We start from the raw sequence: 25,877 nt of genomic DNA on the forward strand, positions 1-25,877 counted from the left end.
GTATTGACATACTCCTAATAAAAACCTTAAATTTCAAACAAAAAAAACCTTGCAAAATTGTACACAAAATGTATCTTTGTGAAGATTCAAATTACTAAAATAAATAAAATTAACATTCCCGAGAAATAAATATACCAACAACTGTGTCCTTTTCATATTGAAAAATAAGTAGCTTTATATATTTTGAAGTATTTTTATTAGTTTTTTTGTAAACAATATTTATTACCATTTATATAGTACAGAACAATGTAAATATACACACACAAATAACAAACACCGTAACTAGGGTGTCGATAGACATAATATATAGTACTGTACTGTATACAAAAGTATTCTGCTCTCTATTCGACTGAGAACGGATATTACACTTATTTCTCTCAACAACCTATTTTTTATTGCTAATTAGTTTTTAAAAAAATATTTCAGTCTATAATGCAATTCTGACTGAGAAAAAAAGCAAAAAATTGGATGTTTTCCAAAACAATACAAAGCTCTTATCAAAACGGGCTGTGACGTGCCAGGGTATTGAATGTACTCCCTTCCCAAGATGCCTTGCGACAGACAGGAAACGTTCCCTGCTTTTGGCGCGGTGGTGGCAGCTGTGGCGGCCATTTTGGAATCCCTTCCACCGCCACTCTTCCCGAAGGAGTCGCCGCCGCCGCCGCGTATGACGTTCCTGCCGCCCATTGATTCCTCCCTCGTCGTCCTTTCGCTAGCCCGACCACTTTTCTCGTCCTAATTCGACGAGGACGACGGACACGAACGCGTTGTCTCCCGAAGAAGCCTAAAAGCCAAAAGCCCGCTCTCCCTCCCGAGCCGTTATGGCGACTGCTACCCCAAGTCGTGAAGCTGGCCGGCCGGCGGCTTCGTCGTCGGCCTCCTCGACGCCCCTCTCACCCACCCGCATTTCTCGCCTGCAGGAGAAACAGGACCTGCAGCACCTTAACGACCGACTGGCCGTCTACATCGAGCGGGTGCGCTCACTGGAGCTCGAGAACGACCGGCTGCAGGTCAAAGTGTCAGAGAAAGAAGAGGTCACCACCAGGGAGGTGAGCGCAACTCTTGTTTCCGTGAAAAGTATCGCGCGGGCGGCCACGTGTTGAAGCCATTGTTGGCTCGTTCGTGGTCGGCTAGTTGATCGCGTACAGTTAAAAGTGGCCAACTGCGGCTCGGCTGTTGAAAATTTGAAAAGTGAGCGGTTAATTGTGCGCGCCTTTTCATACCAACGCCCCCTCCTTATTTAACCACTTCACAGATTTTTTTTTTTTTAATTCCCCATTTTACTCAACTAGCTATATGTGTAATGTCTCATTGCTAGCAGTTACAATCGCCTAAATATTAGTTTTCATTTACTGTTTTTATTTTTATGTCCAACTGGGGTTTCTGGGTCTAAAAATGTATAATATTTAGGGGTGTACCGTTACACCGGTACACTAAAATGTAATTTCGGTTCGGTTCAAAACATTCCGGTACAAAAAAAAAATTACGAAAAAAAAAAAGCTCAACGCTTTTATTCTAAAATTGTAAACAATAGAACTTGCATAAATAACTAAAAGTGAGCCTTTTGAGTAGGGCTAACCGATATTAGGAGGGAAAAAACTGCAACTTTTTTGGGATTTGTGATACATTGCTATATATATCGCCGTACTAATGCTGCCTTCACATCCTGTGGGAAAGATGATTACCACTTGTTAATTGCTAATTACGAGTTTGTCCTGTGATTTTGTTTTCGTAGCAAGAAAAAAAACAAAAAATAGCAGTCACAGGTTTCCTTTTTGGTTTGTTGCGTGGGCTAAACTGTTTTAGACCTAGTAATTCACAAATTATTTTTTAAAAAACATTTTAACAAAATTTTTAATTCGAAAATTTTAAAAACATTCCAAGAAGAACCATAACAATGTTCTATGTGACGTTCTACATTTACAATGCAGTATTGGGGAGAAATTGAAAAGAAAAGAAAAGAAAAAAATAAAAGTACTATGAGATGTAGGTCGTACTATTGCTATGAGAAAAAAAGTTGTATTCTTAACTAGGAGTAATGTAGCTGTAAGCCGCTACACACTTTACGTACATGTACTTTAGCTGGGAGCTATGACGAAGCATTCATATATGAATAATTATATGGATAATATTTTAATGTAGATGAGCGGTTAATTGTGCGCGCCTTTTCATACCAACGCCCCCTCCTTATTTAACCACTTCACTGATTTGATTTTTTTTTCTAGTTCCCCATCTTGCTCAACTAGCTAAATATGGAATGTCTCATTGCTAGCAGTTACAACCGCCTAAATATTAGTTTTCATTTGCTTTTATTTTTATGGCCAACTGGGGTTTTCTGGGTCTAAAAATGTAAAATATTTAGGGGTGTACCGTTACACCAGTACACTAAAATGTAATTTCGGTTCAAAACATTCAGGTACTAAAAATGCACGAAAAAAAACTCAACGCTTTTATTCTAAAAATGTAAATAGAACTTGCGTAAATAACTAAAAGTGAGCCTTTTGAGTAGGGCTAAACGATATTGGGGGGGGGGGGGGGAACTGCAACTTTTTTGGGGATTTGTGATACATTGCGATATATGTCGCCGTATTAATGCTGCTTTCACATCCTGTGGGAAAGATTACCACTTTTTCATTGATAATTACGAGTTTGTCCTGTGATTTCGTTTTCGTAGCAAGAAAAAAATAGCAGACAGATTTCCTTTTTGGTTTGTTGCGTGGGCTAAACGGTTTTAGACCTAGTAATTCACAAATTATTTTTTAAAAACATTTTTTCCGAGAAACAACAATGTTCCATTTGAAATATTTCATTAGCCAAGCTAATGAAATATTTCGGAATGTGACGGTCTACATTTACGATGCAGTATTAGGGACAAATTGAAAATAAATATATAAATAAAAGGACTCTGAGATGTAAGTCATACTACTGCTACGAGAAAAAAAGTCGTATTCTTACCTAGGGCTAATGTAGCTGAGAGCTACGACGAAGCATTCATATACAAATAATTGTATGGATAATAATTTGATGTAGATGAGGCAAAATATTAAGGGTTTCCTTATTTGTAAAACACAATTTTCAATATTGTTGATTTTAACGGAGGTGGCAACGCTCTTACGTAAAGTACGTCGCTGCTTTTTCAGCTATATTAGCTCCACGTTATAATACGACTTACTCTCTTGGTAATACGAGAAAAAAAGTCGAACAATTACTACGAGAATGAATGTCGAATTCATAGTACAAGAATAAAGATCGTATTATTACGTGGGGCTAATATAGCTAAATAAGCAGCTACGTACTTTACGTCGTACGTTGTTAAAATCAACCATATTGTAAGCATCTTGTGTTTTAGAATCGGTTTAATAAATAAGGAAACCGTTCATATTTTGCCTCCTTTACATCAAATTATAATCAATCAAAGGATTTATACTAACGCTGTCGTAGCTCTCAGCTACGCTACATGTACCTAAAATGTGTAACTGATTATAGCTACACTACCCCTACGTTATAATACGTTTGTTTTCTCTTAGCAATAGTACGACTGACATCTCGTCCTTTTTTTTCTCTTTATTTGGCCCTAATACGTACTACATTAAATAGAGAGGACTTATATAGCGCTTTATCTACATTGTTACAATGCCCAAAGCGCTACCACAACAATATTCCTTCTGTTAACAGACCCTTGTCCGTTGACAACTTAAATCTTTTTTAAATACTCGTATTTTTCAGACTTTAAGTCGCACCTGAATATAAGTCGCACCAACCCAATAAAGTGCAATGAAGAGGAAAAAAAACAAACAAACGTATGTCGCACCGGAGAATAAGTCGCATTTTTGGGGGAAGTTTACTTGATAAAGCCCAACACATAGAACAGATATGTTGTCTCGAAAGGCAATTTAAAATAAAAACACAATAAAGAACAAATTGCTGAGTAAGTGTACTGTATGACAATGTTACATGATGCATGAACAAGGAAATGCGAACGTGGCCGGTATGTTAACGTAACATAGCTATTAAGAGTTATTCAGATAACTACAGCATAAAGAAATTGCTAACACGTTTACCAAACTATCAGTGTCACTCCAAAACACCAAAATAACATGTGAAATGATGTAATAATGTGTTAATAATTTCACACATAAGTCGCTCCCCCAACCAGACTACGAAAAAAACTGCGATTTATAGTCCGAGAAACACAGTACTTCAAAATATTTATCTTGGATTATGACCAGTGACAATGGCAACGAACAAATGCTATGTTAGGACGATTCAGGACAAGCATATGACTGTGGATTTTTCTCCCTATTTCCAACTCTATCTAATATTTTAGTCATCGAGTATTCTACTGAAAATTCCAATCGAGTAATCGGATAATTTTTTATTTTATTTTTTTAAAAAGGTAAAGATCAGTTAATATGTACATGAGAAAACAAGACCTTTCACCCAATATTCAACAATTTTTTAGGGCTGCAGCTATCGATTATTTTTGTAGTCAATTAATCGATGAACTAGTGAGTTCGAATAATCGAGCTGGGCCTTAAACGGTATAAAAAAATAAACGCGGATCCAAGTACAACAAAAGAACAATTGCCTAACTTACATAGCAAAAGTCAGCTAGCTTCAATGCTATAAAATGCTAACGTTTTTTTTACAATGCTCTTAACAAATGGTTCACATATTCCCACAAAAAAACTGCTAAATATGCCTATAAACTAAATTATGAATGCATAAAAAACATTCTCTCAAACAAAAACTTATCTTATGTTGGTCTTAACAGGGAGCAGTTGGATTCAGCCATGTGAAATTAGGCAGACCATAGGGCAGTGTATCCACCCTAATCAATAAAACTTAATGCAAACACTTTCAACATAAACCATTACAACGCCACTTTAAACGAATACTCGAAGCAATAAAATTCGAATATTTTTTCTAATCGAATACTCGAGTTAACCGATTAAATGTTGCAGCACTACAATTTTTAGACAATCAATGTCTTTATTTTCGATGTATTGTTGAAAACAGCCAACAATTGCATCTCAGATGGTACCAGAAAAAAACAAAACAAATTCATTGCTTTCACTAAAAAACTTAAGATATAATGGGGGGGGAATCTTATTTCTTACCATGTCATTACTCTTGATAACACACGTCACTTAAAATTGTTTTTCCCACATGTTTCAATTGAATTTCCATTAGTGTCAAGCTATTTTGAAGTTCTAGTTCTGTTTTAAATTAGTCTAGATTGAGTTGTGGCAGTGTTCAAAATAAATGTATGATACCTGCTGTATTGGATAGGGGTGCACGATATCCATTTTTTGAAACTGATACCGATATCGAGAACTTCCTGCTCCTCAAGGCCGATACCGATACGATAACCGATAATATATATGGTGGAAAACGCAGACAAGACTGAAAAAGCAGTTTCTGCTCTTGCACTTCTTGAAAAGAAACTGCTGTATTTTAAGCCAAAACAACTGTTGTGTTTGATAGAACAATATGTCTATATGCTGCCATAGCAGATTCATGGCGCATGAAGCCCCCAAACTATTTTTGATTTGTCCGTTTGACCCTGAAAACCCCCGTTTACAGACGTCGCGCAACTGCTTTTGTTTCAACCCAGCCACAAATCCAAGGTAATTAAATATATTTATTATTCAAAATGTCTATCGTTTTTAGCTTAGAATCATTTATTGATGTCTCATATTTTGTTTAAAAAAAAAAAAAAAAACACTTAAAAAAAATTTTCACTCACATATTTTAAACTTTTAAACAAATTATGCCACAATGAAAAAAATCGCGTCTATAAAAAAGTCACGGATATCTACCTCATAACTAGAGGTGTGCAAAATTTCCGATTCTTAGATTATTCGCGATTCAGCCGTGGAAGATTCGAGAACGATTCACAAACATCCAAATTCCGATTATTAAAATATGCCAAGTAAAGCGGAAGTACAACACACTCAGCGCGCAGCGCGGTCAATGAGGAACGGAGCGAGAGTATCTAAACATCATGCTTCTCATTACCCGCCCCCTCAGGTAATGCCAATGCTCAACTCACGGCTTGAGCTCAAGTCATGCCTCGAGATTAAAAAAAAAAAAACACAACAACATACCTGACGGCTGCAGAAAAGCACATCCACATGTTACGGTAGATATCATTTATATAGGACTAGATGCAATATAGATTCGGTAGCGTTAGCAGCACACCTACAAAAAGCTAGATGCATGCGTTATTAACGGCCGCCATCTTAAAGCAGTACACTTCCCTGCAAGGCTGTTGTAGCGAACCTTCCAAGCAAACCTAATTCACTTTTTATCTAAAATACTCCTAAATCGGTAAAATATTGACTTGAATCTATCTTTAAAATAGTTTTAAAACTTTCACATGTCGAAAGTAGGCAAAAGGAAAATTATGGAATAACCGGAGCAATTTTAACAACTTTAACGGTTGATTAACAACGTTAAATTAATTGAATGTAGTTTAAAGCTGCTGATACAGAATGGGGACTGGAGTTTTTTATTTACTGTTATTTTTGTATATTTGTTTACTGCTATATGTTAACTTGATACTGAAATAGTAGTTTGGTTTAGCCTGAGAGTATTTTTGAGGGGGGTGCATCAATAATCGTTTTATAATCGAATCGGAGCCACTGAATCGTAATCGAATCGTTAGGTGCCCAAAGATTCCCAGCTCTACTCATAACTATCGCTTAATTGTATTTTTTTGTTACTGTGGCATTTTCTCCGATATGTTGGATGATAATAATTGATCCAAACAACAACAACAAAAAAACATGAAAGAAATGTTTAAAAGGGTAAATATATGAAAAAGAAAATCTCGACCACTCCTTGATGTCTGCGATTTCTGCATCGCGACCCCTGTTATATTACCATGTTTCACTCATAAAATCCAGCTGTTCACAGCTGTGTCTTGACACTCAGTGATACATGCTACATGGAGATTTTGGATCGAAACAAAGTAAGTAAGCGATAATATCTCGTTAAAGTCATGGCGTCTGTAATTCTGTTCTCGCGTGCAGATAGGGTTTTGCTCTTTAAAAAATATAAAATAAAAAAAAAAATGCCCTCCTGCTCCAATTTTTTCTTCCCCCAGAAAATTGAGATTTTATGCTTTCCAATGATGTATCACACATGCATATCAGACAATTTTGAAAGTTGGCTAAATTGGGGGTCTCAAGTCACCTGAGTATTTCCCGCCATATATAATTTTTCAATGTATATATTCACCTGAGTTTTTGAACACCTGTAGGTCAAAAATACTCGTAGTTGATTCAGCTTAGATTTGCCTTTGACCGAACCAGTATTTTCATGATGACATGAACATTATTATAATGAAAAAAAACAAAGACTGTAACAAAACTTTGCATACTGGAAAAACAGGAGTGGAAACAAACGCACAAATCCCAATCCGACACCTTGCCAAAAATACTATTAATAGGGCCGATAGTATATTATGTTATCGGATTTATTGGGATGACGTCATAATTCCTATTATCGGACCGATAATTATCGTGCACCTCTAGTATTGGAACACATTAGGCACCAGTGCTACTTGGTGTTTTATCCATCAATCACTTCCGAGCTAAAATTAACAGTTGGCTTTATTATGTTTTTCTTTTACACCTTCATCACTTTACAGCGCTTGGTTTTTACAGAATAAATAAAGCCTGTATGAAAGACAGGTTAGCCACAGCAGTAGTCATAATTAATAGAAACCTAGCCCTCTGCTGGGCTAACGTTACGTTATTAAGGTACAGTAACATTAATCTTATTTATTAGCGCTACGTTAACTTAATTTAACCTTGTCCTGAGAATCGCTCCTCCGCTCTGGGAGTAAACGTAGTATTCTATGGAGCGGGGGCTAGGCGGGCGGGTCGCACGGCGGCGCCCAGCCTGGGTTTCGGGGGCGGTCGCGGGGTCCAGCCGGGGGTGCGGAAGAGTCCGCGGGTAGCCGGGTGGGGTATTGTTATGCAATCACTGTCTTACAGCGAATACATGAAACAGTGTTCACCTTGGTCTCCAGCTTGAAATGAATTTTCTGCTTCTTCTCGGTGCCTTTCTCTTCACTTTCATCGGCTTCTTCGTCGTTACTTCTATATTCGTGCATAGAGTTCACTATCAGTTGACGGGGTTCGGGGCCAATCCGTAGGGGGCCTATTTTCAAAAACTTCAAATACAAATATTTTCAAAACCAAAGCCGCCATCGGCCTAAAACCAAAACAGGCACCTTCCTTAGGTATATATGAGTCTCCATGAGCAGCGACATAAAAAAAAATTCAAAGTCTAATAAATTCCTGATTAATTTTTTTTTGTACAAGTACAACAAGGGCATACAAAATCCAAACAAAGAGCTTTTTAAGTTGAAAATTCTTGTAAATAAATGCTTAAATGGCGGAATATCTATAGATATGACTGTAAAACAGTCCAGATTCTTGGTTAAAAGCAAAAAATGGGCAGTTATCATTCATTTTACGTAAATATTTCAAGCTTAAGTTAGGCTATTTTTTTCCCATTCATTTCATTGTATTCACAACGTTTCAAAGTGCATGCTTGGCGCTGTTTAATATAATAATTACCTTGAAACCTCGACCAAATCACTCTTGAGACACTCCAACATGCTTGTTTGGAGTCAAAGCTTTGTCTTATTTCCACCTAAATCTGGTGTTTGAACGTGGCGTGTGTTTGAGTTTATCACAGTGAAAGCCAACTCAACGTTCTGCTTGGGTCGGCCCCCTACAGGTAGGCGTGGCACAATGTCTGTGGGAGCTGTCTTGTCAACTGATGGTGGAGTCTATGATTCATGCGTGTTTGAAATCAAATATATCCGCCACCTTTCCCTTCTTCCTCTCCGCACCTGACGTCAGCACGTTGTGCTAAATTAAAAGCAGTCCGGGCAAAACGTCATGCTTAGAGTTGGCGAAATTCCTGGAGGCGGAGAAAATGCCTTGATTAAAATCGAGTAATCGTTTCAGCTCTGATGTATTTAATGCTGTTTAATCCTGGTTTTCTGTATATAAAAAGGATCCAGGGTATGCACACTTGCTGCTTTTATGAAGTAAAACAAAAGTTTACATGGGGGAAAAAAACAATTGCAGGTCTTGTGATGTGACGATTGGGCACATTGCGGTGTTCAAACGATATATTGCGCAGGCCTATTTCAGAACAAATTCATTTCATAAGTCGAGGTACCACTTTACTGCAAAAGCTGTAAGACTCCAGTGGTCAAGAGATATAAATAACAGTTTGTGGCCTATTTGTTATTTATACCTTGGCCAATATCAGAAGACAGTCAGAGGCGTACAGCGTTTCCAGTCCCCCCCCCCCCCCCCCCACCCGTAAAATCCCTACTACGGTTCTCTGTCGCAAACTGTCTTTGCCCCTTGGCTGTTAGCTCCTCACCATTCATCTCACACGTGCGTAACGCAGTCGTTTGATGTGGTAAAGTTCCCATGTTTACTCCACTCATTGAGACTTTACATAAAGAACAAATAGCAATGTGCTCTAGAGAGCCTCTAGCGTAAATTGCACCGGCACGTGCCGCCCACGTGAAAGCCGGCCGGGTGCATTTTTCACATTCCACAGCGGTACATACCATCATCACGTGCGCTAATCACTTCATCGGTTCAAAGCAGCCACTTATGGACGGATGTATGCAGGCGAAACCTAGAAAATGGCACAGTTTGAATACAGTTTTCGAAAGTACATCGTATTTCAGTCGCACGTCCAAAAATGTGCCTCACAATTAGGCCTGAACGATATTGGAAAAAACTATTGCTGCGATTTTTTGGGGGGTTTGCAATATATTGCGATATTAAGAAAGATGTATATATATTTTTTTCAAGAAATTTTCACAAGATGACTTAAATAGCTGTTTGGAAAGACTTTAGACGACTCACCATCACCACAGTGTACAGTCATCCCTCGTTTTTCGCGATTAATGGGGACCAGAACCCGCCACGTTGACGTCTACCATGATCCCAGTATTTGACATAACATAAAACGCATAGGTTACTCACTTATTAGTCACCACACTTGATTGTTGGACTTGTTTTGCCCATTCTTGGCAGTGAACAGGATCTTTTGGAAATCCAAAAAGCATCACACCGGTCTCCCTGGTGTAGCAACAAAAGCCTGCAGCACATTGGGCTGGCATGATGCAAAAAATAAGCGAGTACTCTGCAAAATCAGCTGAATCTGCAGTCCCTCTGCATACTATAGTAATGGCTGTATGGTGAAAATGATTAGTTTGCTGATGTCACATTCGCCTTCTTCCTCAATCCAGGAAGTCACTCATTTTCATGGCGCGTGATTCAAAAAATTGAATATATAAATCGCTTCCACACACATCCAACCGGTCCATTTCATTCAGGAGTAGGGTTGGGTCCGTTTGAAAATGAACGATTCCGATTCCACGTTTCGACTCCGGTTCCGAACGATTCCCAATTCTTTTAGGAGGCAGTGTCAAAAAAAAAATGCAGGGTCCAAAAAATTGCATAGTTTATATTAAAATCTTCTCGACGTTTTTTGAAATTAAAATAACTTCTCACAGGGCTAATTATAACTTGTATATAAATATCAGTCTTTAAAGTCGAGCAGCATCGAAACAAGGAATCGAAATTTGAAAAATTCGAACGGTTCCGGGAGCATCGGAGTGTTAGAACAGGTTCCCATCGATGCTCGATGCCCAACCCTATTCAGGAGCATCAAATACCGCGTGTAATATGAAATAAACATGCTTATTTGTGTCACAGGCTCTTGTTTGTTTCAACAAAGATGTTTATTAATTGAAAAAAAAAGGAAAAAACGGTATTTTAATTTTCATAATGTTTGATTTTATTAAAAAAAGGTGAATATTCCCTTATTTAATTTTTAAAATGTTTTTTAAACGTAGTTAATTAAAACGGCTACGATAAATAAGTTTGCTGAAAATTTTTTTTTTAATAAAAAGGGAATACAAGTGCTTTGTTGATAATTAAAATTCAATTTAAAAAAATTAAATAAAAAAAATTTCCATATTTTTTTCCCACCTAATTTTGTTTATAAAAAAATATAAAAATGAATGGATAAAGAGAGGATATTTTAATTGTTCTTGAGATTTTAAACTAAAAATTACAAAATAAAAAAAATATATACCGTATTGACCCGAATATAAGACAGCCCTGATATAAGACGACCCCCGCTTTATCAAGACTCAAGTTTGAAACTTTTTGAACACCAAATTAATTTTCATCCAGAAAATAATTACTGTACATCTGAAACAAATGATTATAACAATATATTTGAGAGAAAAAGCATGTTATTTTGCCTCATTCAAATCTTAATATCTGAACATTTAATTATGTAAACTAAAGTGCAATCACAATGGTAAATGAATGGCTTCTGGTTTTTGAACCAATCTATTGTGATAAAACAACAAAATTGCAATAACTGCATTAACCATCAAAGTGAATTCTAACTGTAACTAGTCTTGAAACACATCTGAATAAGGAAAAACATTGCAATAAAAGAATGCAAACTTAAACTTGAGAGTAGCCGAGATCTGTCATGACAGAACATCGCTTCAATGATATCTGGCGCCATCTAGCGTCGTGAATAGGTATAATGTCTAGACCGCGAATATAAGACGATCCCCACTTTTTCAGTCTTTATTTCAATGCAAAAAACACAGTCTTATATTCGGGCCAATACGGTATATTTACATATAACTTAAAAAAAATTTCATAGAATCATAAATGAAATAAAAATGACGGGGGGAAATGCTCGAAAATAGGATTTGGACTCCACCATCTAATGCGCTGCTAACCCTCCCGTTTTGAACGGATTGGATGTCTGCTTGGTATCGCACATCGATCAAGTGCACTGAAAGAGCGAATTGTAAACCCATCTTTTGACGCGACATTCAGGTGACCAGCCTGAAGCACCTGTACGAGGCCGAGTTGGCGGACACTCGCCGGGTTCTGGACGAGACGGCCAAGGAGCGCGCCCGGCTGCAGATCGAACTGGGAAAGGCGCAGGCCGACTTGGAAGAGGCCACGCGCAGGTAAGCCACCGTAGGTCGGCGGACACGTCCGTCGGATGACGCGAGCTTTTTTTCTTTAGCGGCAAGAAAAAGGACGGCGACCTGGCGGCGGCCACGTCCCGGGCCGCGGCGTTGGAAAGTAAGCTGAACCAGAACGAAGCGGCGCTCTCCACCGCTGTGGGACAGAACGCCGCGCTCACCTCCGACCTGGTGGAAGTCAAGGGCCTGCTGGCTAAGGTGATGTCTTTTCATCAACTCGTTGGCTGCCGTGGACGGGGATAGGTGTCCAATTGGTTTGGACTGGGGTGTTTGCAAATGGCTCGTTTAGACTGATCAAAAATAAGGAATATTACACTAGAAAATGATCTCCTTTCAAGGGTTTCTATTTTGTTATTTGATTGAAATAAAAATTTATGATCGTTTTTTGATAAGGAAAAAATGAAAAAATAGAATATTTACAGGTTTTGTTTTTAAACATTTTCTCTAAAAATAAATCCATTGTAATTTCATTTTTCATCTTGGATCTATCAAAATAGTTCTTTAAAATATGTTTTTATCAAGGGCTTTTTATTCTATTGAAAAAAAAACTTTTTGTGTGAAAATGTTTGACATAAATAATACTTGTTTTTGTTTTTTAATTAAATTTAATAAATTACAATCAATAAAAATACTGTAAGAATTATTTTTCCATTTGCTTTTATGAAAGTTACAAGAGAATATTTACTGTTTTCCATTTAGTTTTCAGTTTTTTTTTTTTTTTAAACTTAAAAAAATTTTTTTAAACTTGCATAGCAAAAGTCAGCTAGCTTAAATGCTACATAATGTTAATACTGGTACTTACAACAGTTGGCTAACTTGCATAGTAAAAGTCTACTAGCTTAAATGCTACAGAATGCTAACATGCGTAGCAAAAGTTCTTTTGATTAAATGCTATATAATACTAACTTGCATTGCAAAAGTCCGCTGGATTAAATGCTACATAATGCTAATGTTTACAACAATTACTTAACTTGCATAGCAAAAGTCCGCTAGCTTAAATGCCATATACTGCTAATATTTACAGCAATTGGCTAACTTGCATCGTAAAAGTCCACTAGCTTAAATGCTATATAATGCAAAGGTTTACAACAATTTGGTAACTTTCATAGCTAAAGTACGATAGCTTAAATGCAATGTAATGTTAACTTAAATAATAAGTCTGCTATCTTAAATGATATGTCATGCTATTGTTTACAACAATTTGCTAACTTGCATAGCAAAACACCGCTAGCTTAAATGCTATTTAACGCTAATGTTTACAACGATTAGCTAACTTGCATAGCAAAAGTCAGCGCGCTTAAATGCTATATAATGTAGTGCTGCAACGATTAATCAATTAACTCGAGTATTTGATTAGAAAAAAAGATTCTTATTAAATTTTGCTACTTCGAGAATTCGTTTAATTAAAGTGGTGGTGTAATGGTTTATTCTGAAAGCGTTTGCATTTAGTTTTGATTTGGATGGATACGCTGCCCTCTGGTCTGCCTCATTTCACATGGCTGAATCCAGACGCTCCATGTTAAGACCAACATAAGCTAAGTTTTTGTTTGAGGTAATGTTTTTTTTTATTGCATTCGTAATTTAGTTTATAGATATATTTAGCCATTTATTGTGGGAATATGTGTCAGAATCATTTCTAAAGAGCATGATTAAAAAAATATATATATATATATATATATATATATATATATATATATATATATATATATAGCGTTTTATAGCATTTAAGCTAGCGGACTTTTGCTACTTAAATTAACCAATTATTCTTTTGTTGTACATCGATCTTTATTTTTTTATACCGTTTGAGGCTCAGCTCAGATATTTTAATTTTTCATGTTCCTTATCCGATTACGCGATTATTCGAACAGAGTAGTTCATCGATTAATCGACTACTAAACTAATCGATAGCTGCAGCCCTAATGCGCATGTTTACCAGATAGTTTCTGGTGTGCACCGAATTGCATCTCACTGTTTTTGTTTTTAAATTAAAAACCCGATCCTTTTCACCCGATTCCGATCCTATGAAAAAAGGCGGTCGGCCAGATTTCCTATCACTAATGGATACTATTGGCATCAATGGCAATGAATGAGTAGAACGTATTTTGGCATCTTACAGGCGGAGGATAGCCACGCCGTGGCCAAGCGGCAGCTGGAGGCCGAGACCTTGATGCGCGTGGACTTGGAAAACCGATGCCAGTCGCTCAGCGAGGAGCTGGACTTCAGGAAGAACATGTTCGAGGAGGTCAATAGATGCTTCACTCGTCCGTTTCAGGCTCCTGACAATAGGATCTTCACGCTTGGGTTTTGTGACTTTCGGCAGGAGGTTCGGGAGTCGCGGCGCAGGCAAGAGCAGAGAATTGTGGAGGTGGACTCGGGAGTCAGGCAGGACTACGAGTTCAAGCTGGCGCAAGCTTTACAGGTGCGTGCTCAGACAAAGCAAAGCTGAAAGAATTGTACATTTCAGGAAAATATATTTTATTCTTGGATTGTTGGTAGATTTCTATTAATTATAGGATGTTTTTGGGTCACTTCCTTGCTAACTCATTGACTGCCATTTACCACACCAGACGTCCAATTGACCTGAGCGGTCCCACCCAGTCCAAATTAACTTCCTGTTGATTTTGGGTCACTTTTGGTTGGTTTTGGGGCACTCAGGGGCCACTTTTCTGTTGGTAATGGGCAGTGTTGTCACAGATTACTTGGAAAAGTAATTTAACTACTGAATACTGATAACGCCTCCAAAAGGTAATATACTTCTGATTACTTTATTATCAGAGTGACTAAGGCTAGGTTCATACCGCCAGTCTTAATGCACAAATCCGATTTTTTGTCATATCTGTTTTTTGGCATGCCCGTTCAGACTGCCTTGTCCATGGAGCCCGTTCAAGTATTCAAGTAGTGCACTAATTCGCAGTCCTAGATTTGCTCAGGAAACTGATGCGCATGCTGGCTCAACGTCATTCTTGGGTGATCAGATTTGGAAAAAACTGACACAAATAACAGACATAAACCAGCCCTGCAAGCAGGACTGAACGAGCCTTCGCACAACATATTGACTCCCCAAATTTCATAGCTTTCCTAAGTATGTGCAAATTTTGGTAAGTTTCGAGCATGTTCAGGCCTTCAAATTGGCCATTTTCATTTGCCATGAAGAAGCCTTAACCCTCACCCTAAATTTAAAAAACGCTAGGCTTTGGTATTCCGCCCAGATTAGGCCCGTGAATGAAAACTCACCATTTTGATAAGTTAACATCTCACATGTCTCATGAACAGTCTCACCAATTTTGAGGAGGATCAAACTAACTGCCTCGGCGCAATGGTCTCAAATGTGCACGCTGATTTTCGACTTAAATGGCATGTTTTTCCACATTCAATCCAAGATACCCGATTTCCTGTTGGGTTTGTAATATGGGCGCATGAGACTTTTTGAAACGGTATTGCACAACGTATCGACTTGCCAATTTTCATGGCTCTACATTGAAAAAACCTAAATGGAGAGGTCTTTTTTTTTTTTTTTTCCCTCCTAAGGGGGCGTCACTGAGCCATTTTGTGATATTTTTTCGCAGCGTTGCAAAATCATCATTTACACAAAGCTGCATGTGTGCAAATTTTGGTGAGTTTTCGAGCATGTTCAGGCCTCCAAATTGGCCATTTTCATTTGCTATGAAGAAGGAAGAAGATTTGGACCCCCCTGCTTCAACAAAAACTCAACTAGCTGAACACATGTCTCAAGACTCCCATGATGCAGGTTTAAGGTCAATTAATTTTTTTCCCGAGGAGGAGGAGGAGGAGCCTTTCTCGTAATAAAAGGGCTTTTCCTGTTCCCACTAGGGGGCGCCAGGCTTAATGGGGAATGTTTCAATGCAGTTGTGTTCAGGCTCTGATACCTCACATGCTTGCCAAATATGAACATGATTGCACTTTGTATCAGGAAGTTGTTAGTCAATTACTGAATTGGCGTGTTGCCTGTCACTGATGGAGCCGCTCCGTCACAGTGAGGAAGCATCACAAAAACTGACAAAAGAGTCCTAAAATGTCTATGTGTTTTATTCGCTATCAAAATATTTCCCAATTAGCAGTAGTGTTTTACTTTGCCCCCCATTTATGTTTGCGCCATCCTAATAGGACCTGAGAAAGCAGCACGACGACCAGGTGGCGCTGTACAAGGAGGAACTGGAGCAGACCTTCCAAGCCAAGGTAAGTCGCTCGTGTCAGGCTCGCACGCTCGCTTGAAATGCCAGCCCTCACATTTTTTGTCGCCGCCGCGTAGCTGGACAATGCCAAGGTGTCGTCCGCCATGAACGACAAGGCAGTGTGTGCGGCCCGGGAGGAGCTGCAAGAGTCCCGCGTGAGAATCGAAAGCCTGGGCTACCAACTGAGCGCCCTCCAGAAACAGGTATCCCTCGCTGCGTCCTCCCCGAGCGCCGGGTCGTCTCACCAACGCCACTCGGCGCACAGGCGGCGGCCGCCGAGGAGCGCGTCCGGGACCTGGAGGACATTCTGTCTTCTGAGCGCGACAAGCACCGGCGCATCACCGAGGCCAAGGACCACGAGATGAACAACCTGCGCGAGCGTATGAACGCCCAGCTCTCAGAGTACCAGGAGCTCCTGGACGTCAAGCTCACGCTCGACATGGAGATCAACGCATACAGGAAGCTCCTCGAAGGGGAGGAGCACAGGTATGCGGTGTTAAGTCTATAATTGATAGACTGCAATTCCAATTCAACTGGGAGGGTTGGCATTCAATCATCATGTTCCTCCCTGTCCAAATGGATTAAACGAGAATTGTCTTCTTCAGATATTTTTATAAGTAATGATATATTTAGTTTTTTTTTTTACTTTAGAAAACATAAAGGAAAAAAGTAAATATTCTGATTTGTTTTAATTTTTAAAATGTTATTTCTTAAAAATAAAACAAAAGGGAAAATAATTAAATTTAATAATAATAATTTAATAATTTTTTTTTTTTTTTTTTTAAAAGAAGGAAAAAATAAAATATTTTTTTTTCCAAATGTTAAAAAACAAAAGGAAAAGAGTAAATGATATTTTTAAAACATTTTTTTTACATTTAAGACACAAAATTTAACATTTTTATTTTGTCAAAAACAATGGCTAGCAGTGGAGAATTAATAAAACTAAATTAATAAAACAAAACTTCATTTTGTAAATGTTTCATCATTTAAAGATACTCCAGTCATGATTTTGCCGATTTACGAGTATTTTAGATAAAAAGTTACTTAGGTTCACTAGGAAGGTTCACTACAACAGAGCCTTTCTGAGACGTTTACTGCTCTAAAATGGCGGCTGTTTACTAACGCTACCGAGTCTGTCATTTCGCATGTAGTTCTATATGCATGAGATATCTAGCCATAGGTTGTAGGCTGTCGGCTACAGTCAGGAAATATTGGAGCCACCTAGCCTAGCATTGCGTTTGCTACAGCGTCACAACAAACACTCTTCCCTCTCCGTGCCTCTTTACTTTTCTCGTGTCATTCAACCAACGTATTAACGAACGGAGGTTAAAAAAATGTAATGCACGAAAAACGTACAGACAAACGTACAGTTTAAAAACTGGTCCGAGTAATTTTATTCACCTCGAGGAATCGTTTAATTTTGCCAGCTCTAAGCATCACGTTTTGCCCGGACCACTTTAAAAGCGGGACAACGCGCTGACGTCACGTGCGTAGAGGAAGAAGCAATCCCCAAAAAAAAAAAAAAAATTTTTTTTTTTTTTTTTTTTTTTTTTTTTTAAAACTTGGCGCAGCCGACAGCCGCTACAAACTACGCCGACGTTGCTAAAAACTACGCCCGCATGATGCTAGTTTGGGAGCAGGTTATGTCCGATGCGTCTCATAGATATCGCATGCATTTAAGACTAGATGCGAAATGACAGACTCGGCCGCGTCTGGGCAGCGTTAGTAAACAGCCGCCATCTTTAAGCAGTAGACTTTTCATCGCTAATAAATATAACGTTACTGTCACTCACTCACATAACGTTAGCCCTTTGGAGGGCTAGGTTTCTATTGATTATGACCACTGTCGACGCGTGGCGAACGTGTCTTACATACAGGCTTTATTTAATCTGTAAAAAGCACGCTGTAGAGTGATGAGGGTGTAAAATTAAAACATAACAAAGCTGTCAGTTTTAGCTCTGTAGTCATTACTGAATAAATGTGCTCCAATACAGCAGGTATCATACATTTATTTTGAACACTGCAAAAACTCAATCCTACCAGTACTTACAGTTTAGACTAACTTAAAACTTAAAGATAGCTTGACAGAAATGGAAATTAAATTGAAAGACGTGGGAAAAACACGTAGCTTTCAAGTGATGTGTGTTATCAAGCGTAATTACGTACATTTTTAGGTAAGAAATATGTTTTTTTTTAATAAGATCTAGAAGTTTTTTGACTGAAAGTAGTGAATTTTTCTAGTCACATCTTAAATGCAATTGTTGGCTGTTTTCAACAATGTACATCGAAAATAAAGACATTCATTGACTGAAAATGGTTCAATATTGGATTAAATGTCTTTTTTTCTCATGTATATTCATAATTGCTCTTTACCTAAAGAAAAACATTTTTTTTATCTGATTACTTGATTAATCGATAGAATTTTCAGTCAACTCGATGACTCTATTTTGAACACTGCAAAAACTCAATCCGTACGTCTTTCCATCATTCTCCCCCAGGCTAAAGCTGTCTCCCAGCCCGTCGTCCCGCGTGAGCGTCTCCCGCGTGTCGGGCTCGTCCTCGTCCCGCGCCACTAAGCGCAGGCGCGCCGACCCCGAGTCGGGCGACGCCTCGGCGGGGCGCGCCCGGGAGGTGCTGCTGGCGTCCGAGGAGGACGCGGCCAGCGGCGCCGTCTCCATCGCGGCCACCGACATGGACGGCAACTCGGTCACTCTGGCCAACAACACGGATCAGGTGCTGCCGTTTCGCTCGCTCGCTTGGACGCATTCTAACTAAGCGTGCGCTTGCAGGACCAGCCTTTGGGAAACTGGAGACTGAAGAGACAAGTGGACGACGGTGACGAGATTGTCTACAAGTTCTCGCCAAAGTTTGTTCTTAAGGCCGGACAGACCGTCACGGTAAGAAAGATGAAAGGTTTTTTTTCTTCCCCACATTGTATGATTTTTAAAAAATAATGTGTAAAAAGGAATTATATCACAATTTATAAGACATTTGTGTGTTTTTTTCAGGTGTGGTCTGCGGACGCAGGCGTGGCCCACAGCCCACCCTCTGACCTCCTGTGGAAGAGCCAGGCTTCCTGGGGCACAGGAAACGACATCATCACCAGTTTGGTCAACTTTGACGGCGAGGTAAGCACTCTCACTGCCGTTCTGTACCGTTAAGATAGCTAACGCTGCGCTTGTGGCGGATATAGGAAGTGGCCAGACGGAGCGTCAGCAAGAAGGTGCAAGTGGAGAACGGAGAGGAGGAAGAGGACGAGGCTGAGGAAGAGGAGGTGCCAGTGGTGCACAAGAAGGTGAGCAAAAATGCAAAACAAAATCACAGTTTGAAATACTGTAATTTTCTGACTATAAGACATTACTTTTTTCCCTCAATTTGAATCCTGTGACTTGTAATCCAGGGCCACTTTTTTGTCGATTTATATAGGTTGATGGGCAGCACTTAATTTGACAGCGGTGTCAAAAGACTGTCATAATTATGGCATGATACTATCATGGGCATTACTGAATGCTTATGACAGATGTCAGTAAGTGTCATCTGGCAAATTACCGTATTGGCCCGAATAGAAGACTGCCCTGATTATAAGACGACCCCCTCTTTTTCTAGACTCGAGTTTGAAAAAAAGACTTTTTGAACACCAAATTAATTTTCATACAGAAAATAATTTCATTCATTCATTTTCCATGCCGCTTTTTCCTCACGAGGGTCGCGGAGGTGCTGGAGCCTATCCCAGCTAACTACGAGCAGTAGGCAGGGTACACCCTGAACTGGTTACCAGCCAATCGCAGGGCGAAAATAATTACAGTACATCCGAAACAATTAATTATAGCAATATATTTGAAAGAAAAAGCATGTCATTTTGCCTCATTCAAATCTTAATATCTGAACATTTAAATATGTAAACTAAAGTGCAATCATTCGTAAATGAATGGCTTCTGGTTTTTGAAATGTAAATAAACCAATCTATTGTGACAAAATTGCAATAACTGCATTAACCATCTAAGTGAAGTCTAACTGTAACTGTAGTCTTGAAACAAATCTGAATAAGGAAAAACATTGCAATAAAATAATGCAAACTGGTTAAACTTGACAGGAGCTGAGATCTGTCATGACAGCACATCGCTTCAATGATATCTGGCGCCAGCTAGCGTCATGAATGGGTATAATATCTAGACCCGAATATTAGACGGCCCCCACTTTTTCAGACTTATTTCAATGCAAAAAACACCATCTTCGGGCCAATATGGTATGTCACTAACTCCATTTACGTCCAGCTCGGATCTTTTACATCCATTCAAATTGAGATAATTTGCCTTATGACACAAAATGACATCCGTAATAAGCATTCATTAATGCTCGTGGCAGTGTCATGTCATAATTTTGATGGTCTTAACGACAGTCTCATGGCACCACTGCCAAAGAAAGTGTTACCAAATACCATAACTGCCAATTAATGTAACAACTGGAACATTAACTGAAGAAATTATTTGCATGAATTTTGATTGTTATTAACATCTGTAGCGCTGCAATGCATGCTAGAGGCATGTGGGACGGTGGCAGCAGAGATTGACTGTCTCCCCCAAGGGAGCAGTGATGACCAAATGAAGCAATATAGCTTTGCAGCCATTTGGTTCAAAGCTTCATGGTAGTTCATGTGGTCCTATGACAGTCTTATGAAGCCGCTGTCAAGAAAGTGTTATCGGTTAATATATTTTGGTGTAAATATCCCATAATAGTTAGGACAGCTGTAGTTTATAGTCCTGTGTGGCTTATGTATGAACAAATGCCGTTAATTTTTATATAATAAGGGTGTGCCTTATAGTGGGGAAATTACGGTAGGCTTTGTCTTTTTTTGACTGGTTTCAGTGTTTTTATATTGCTAAAGGTCACACTTTTACATTCGTTTTCACATTTGACTTTGATTATCGTGCTTATTAAAAATAATAATAACTTGCCTATGTGGATTTTACCCATATCAATTGTATTCATATTTAACAGCATGCACCTTTTGATGCCTGAATTTATATTTAACAAATAGACATCAAAAAGCATTGGTAGAATTCATGCGAACATGAAAACAAAAACAATGTAAGAATATGTGATGATAAATAACAAAAGATGCTGAATATATAAAATTGGAAAATAAAACAAAAAATGGGGGAAATCCCAAAAAAAAAAAATCTATTTTAAAATGAAAAAGTAAAACTTAAAACAAATGAAAATCAAGAATAAAAAATTGAATCAAAATGATCAAACGAAATAAATGGTATGGAAAATGAAGTCAAATATGTAGGATAAATTTAAAATGGTTTTCAAAAACTACAATGAAATAAAATATTGAATATAGACAATAATTTAGAAAAATGTGACAAAAAATTCAAAATCATAGAAACAAGAGAATTGAAAATCCATCAGAAATTTCAATATTAAAACCACACAAGCCAAAAAAATACAAAGAAAAGACAGTTTAAAAAAAAAAAAAACAATTCAAATTGATTATTTGAAATAACATTTTTCAACACTAAAAATAAAATACAAACTAAAATGAATTTTTTAGGGGAATATAAGAAATGAATAAAAAAGGAATTCATTTTAATTTAAAATATATATTATTTAATTCATATCCAAATTTTTATCTTGTATCTTTTCTCATTTTTAGCTTTATTAATGATTTTAATTACATTATATGTGTGTATGTGTGTGTATATTAGAAATATAATAAATGAATAAAAAGTTATTTTTAATTGAAATAGTTTAAAAGCATTTTATAAATTAAAAAAATATTTTTGTTGTCTATTTTTATCTTGCATCTTTTTATGATTTTCTCAGTTTTAGCTGTATTTTTTAATGTAATTTTCTATTTTTACTTATTTGTTTAAAACGATTACAATTTTTTACATCCTTATTTATTCCTCTAATTCTTTATTATATTCTTTATCCACCACTAACAGCGCCAGACGCTCATCCGTTTAAAGTGGGAGAGTGACAGCGAATGATTCGCTACTACCCTCCCACTTGAAATGGATTGAACGTCTACTCTTGATAAACTCATTGGAGGGAGGATGCATGAAATTTTATTTTTTGAACGTTTTCACCAAGCAAATCTTGTCACGGCATGCCTCTTGCAGGCCAGAGTGGCGTCCAGAGAGTGTGCGGTCATGTGAAACCACCGTCAGAGCCAACTTGTCCTGTCCTGTCCATGGCGTCCAGACAAACACCTCCTGTTTTTTTGGTTTTGTTTTTGCTTTGTTGTTAGCCAAAAGCAAACATTCCCACTAGCGGGACTCCTCATTGATTTTATTCCTCAAGGGCTTCCATTGCGCCGCCACTGAGTGTTGATTTTTTTTTTTTTTTTTTTTGGAATGTTTATTCTTGCTATTTTCTTGTATTATCAATGTGTTTTTGTTTTTTGGTTTATTTAGCCCGCACGCCAAAGTTCTTACAGATCGATTGATTATTCATCAGAGCGCTTTCCTCGTATTCAAACACTACAAAGATTTCAAACAAAATGGACCTTTGGGAAATTTCTGTCGGAGGATTTTACATACGGTCACAAAACTTTCTGTGGGAACTGAGGCTCGTTTTACGGAAGGTTGTGGCGTTTAGTCTGAGGGAAGAGGGTTGGGATAAAACGGTTGGACAAAATTCTGTTTTAAATCAGAATTGACTTGAATTTTCACCTTTAAGGCCAGAATTCTGAAGACGGTCGGAATTCGGGCTTGACTTCTCAATTTTGAACTTGAAATCTCAATTTGAAGGTGAGAAATTACTTGAATTTTTCATTTCGGGTCTGAATTCGGACTTGAATTCTCAATTTCAAACTTGAAACCTCAATAAAGTCAGAAATGACTTTAATTTGTCACTTTCTGGTGTGAATTCCAGACTTGAATTTGTCAATTTCAGGTATAAATTAAAGACTTGAATGATTGATTTCAGGTCTGAATTCAGAGTTGAATGATTGATTTCAGGTCTGAATTCAGAATTTGTCTAAGTCAGGTCTTAATTCAGAATTGAATTTTTCAATTTCAGATTTGGATTTAGAATTCAGAATAGAATTCTCGATTTTAAGTCTGAATTCAGATTTGAATGAGTCAAATTCAGCTCTGAATTCAGAATTTGTCCATTTTTAATTATTGATTTCAGGTCTGAATTCAGAATTTGTCAATTTCAGGTCTGAATTCATAATTTGGTGTCTGAATTAAAGATTTGAATTCTCAATTTAAATCCAAAATTGAGTTTTCAATGTCAGGTCTGAATTCAGAATTGACTTCTCAATTTCAGGTCTGATTTCCAGACTGGAATTTGTCCATTTAAAGTCTGAATTTTCCTTTAAATTTCTTTCACTTGCCCTACTTCTCTTCAGTACACCCCGACATTTGCTCGCCTACACCTTTGTCAAATTAAATCTGTTATTTTATTCTAAATTTTATGCTCAAACCTAGCTTTTATTTTGCAACTACACTAGAATGTACTATCCTCTTTTTTTTCCTCGCCCGAAGAAATTCCTCTTAACATATTGACCGCAATCGACATCCGATCCATTTGAACGGAAGTTCATTCGCTGCCAGCGCCTCGCAGTGGAAATGGATCAGATGTCTACATCATGAAAAACATTTAAAACATGGCTCTAGACCCACAAACCACACCCCGATTCGACGTCTACCGCCGTCAATGGCACCAAAACACTCCCACAGAAAGTTTCCTGAAGCGACGCAGACACAACCACACCCAAAAAATATTTAAACAGACTTCTCACGCCTCCCGGATTTGCCGTTTTTGCGTGTCCGTGTGTTTTCACGCCATCTTTTTACACATAGACGTTATAGTTAAGGTTTTTTTTTTTTTGCCAGTGTAATCCGTTTGTTTACATTTTTTTTAGTATGACTTAAACTTTGGTCTTAAGGATCCCGGGGCGAATGACTTTGGGTGTTTATGAGTTACTTTGAATCGGCAATCTGTACGGCGCCAAAAACTGTTTTCAGGGGTTAGCCGGTGCTAACATTTGCAATTTTTTGGGTCAGAATTCCCACACTTTAGTAAGGTTTTAGGCAGTAGACGTACTGCGACATTGTAGAATGTGATTGAACGTAAGCACCCAAGTTTTTAGTGCCTCGGAGACCTGTTTTGTTGTGTGCGTGTGTTGGGTGGGTGGGGTTAGTTGGGAGGGAGGGGTCGAGGGAAGGGGCGCATGCCATTTTATCTGAATTTTTTGTACCCACAATAAATGTTTTACATTTACTCAATCTCCACTGCCTGGTTACTGAGTGACACATAACAGAAATGAGAAATTTATATTAGGGCTGCAGCTATCGAATATTTTAGTAATTGACTGAAAATTATATCGAGTAATCGGATAAAGCATTTTTTCAGGTAAAGAGCAATTATAAATATACATGAGAAAAAAAGACATTTAATCCAATATTGAACCATTTTCAGTCAATCAATGTCTTTATTTTCGATGTACATCGTTGACAACAGCCAACAATTGCATCTCAGATGTGACTAGAAAAAAAAAAATCACTACTTTCACTCCAAAGACTTCTAGATCTTATTTTAAAAAAAAAAAAAAATTCTTCCCTAAAAATGTAATTACGCTTGATAACACACATCACTTGAAAGCTACGTGTTTTTCCCCACTTGTTTCAATTGAATTTCCATTTGTGTCAAGCTATTTTAAGTTCAAGTTTTAAGTTAGTCTTAACTGTAAGTCCTGATAGGATTTTGAGTTTTTGCAGTGTTCAAAATAGGGCTGCAGCTATCGAATATTTTAGAAATCGAGTAATCGACTGAAAATTCTATCGAGTAATCGGATAAAACTTTTTTTTTTTTTAGGTAAAGAGCAATTATAAGCAATTATATAATTTTTTTTTGAAAGCTAAGTGTTTTTTCCACGTGTTTCAATTGAATTTCCATTTGTGTCAAGCTATTTTTAAGTTTGTCTTAACTATAAGTCCTGATAGGATTTTGAGTTTTTGCAGTGTTCAAAATAGGGCTGCAGCTGTCGAATATTTTAGTAATCGACTGAAATTTCTATCGAGTAATCGGATAAAACATTTTTTTAGGTAAAGAGCAATTATAAATATACATGAGAAAAAGACATTTCATCTAATCTTGAACCATTTTCAGTCAATCAATGTCTTTATTTTCGATGTACATGGTTGAAAACAGCCAACAATTGCATCTAAGATGTGACTCGGGAAAAAAATTCACTACTTTCACTCCAAAAACTTCTAGATCTTATTAAAAAAAAACATTTCTTACCTAAAAATGTAATTACGCTTGATGACACACATCACTTGAGAGCTACGTGTTTTTCCCACGTGTTTCAATTGAATTTCCATTTGTGTCAAGCTATTTTTAAATTCAAGTTTTAAGTTAGTCTTAACTAAGTCCTGATAGGATTTTGAGTTTTTGCAGTGTTCAAAATAGGGCTGCAGCTATCGAAAATTTTAGTAATCGACTGAAAATTCTATCGAGTAATTGGATAAAACTTTTTTTTTTTTTTTAAGGTAAAGAGCAATTATAAATATATATGAGAAAAAAAGACATTTAATTCAATGTTGAACCATTTTCAGTCAATGTCTTTATTTTCGATGTACATCGTTGAA

At 37.6% G+C, this 25,877-nt stretch overlaps 1 protein-coding gene across 1 annotated transcript; it reads left to right on the top strand.

Moving 5' to 3' along the window:
• The first annotated feature begins 572 nt into the window (after positions 1-572).
• lmnb2 (lamin B2) lies at positions 573-24,432 on the top strand. The gene is made up of 13 exons (XM_057841828.1): positions 573-1,049; positions 11,922-12,058; positions 12,118-12,274; positions 14,193-14,318; positions 14,397-14,495; positions 16,202-16,273; positions 16,347-16,472; positions 16,535-16,755; positions 18,768-19,002; positions 19,059-19,166; positions 19,278-19,397; positions 19,463-19,564; positions 22,398-24,432. The coding sequence occupies exons 1-13, from the start codon at positions 822-824 to the stop codon at positions 22,431-22,433; spliced, it is 1,767 nt and encodes a 588-aa protein (XP_057697811.1). The 5' UTR covers positions 573-821; the 3' UTR covers positions 22,434-24,432.
• Positions 24,433-25,877: the final 1,445 nt, after the last annotated feature.

Source organism: Corythoichthys intestinalis, chromosome 7, assembly GCF_030265065.1.
Source record: "Corythoichthys intestinalis isolate RoL2023-P3 chromosome 7, ASM3026506v1, whole genome shotgun sequence".
NCBI classification, from domain to species: Eukaryota; Metazoa; Chordata; class Actinopteri; order Syngnathiformes; family Syngnathidae; genus Corythoichthys; species Corythoichthys intestinalis.

Coding starts and splice junctions, on each gene's coding strand:
- lmnb2 (XM_057841828.1), top strand. CDS start 822: ATGGCGACTGCTACCCCAAGTCGTGAAGCTGGCCGGCCGGCGGCTTCG. Junction 14,319..14,396: donor GGAAGAACATGTTCGAGGAG/GTCAATAGATGC, acceptor GACTTTCGGCAG/GAGGTTCGGGAGTCGCGGCG. Junction 19,565..22,397: donor TGCCAGTGGTGCACAAGAAG/GTGAGCAAAAAT, acceptor TGCCTCTTGCAG/GCCAGAGTGGCGTCCAGAGA.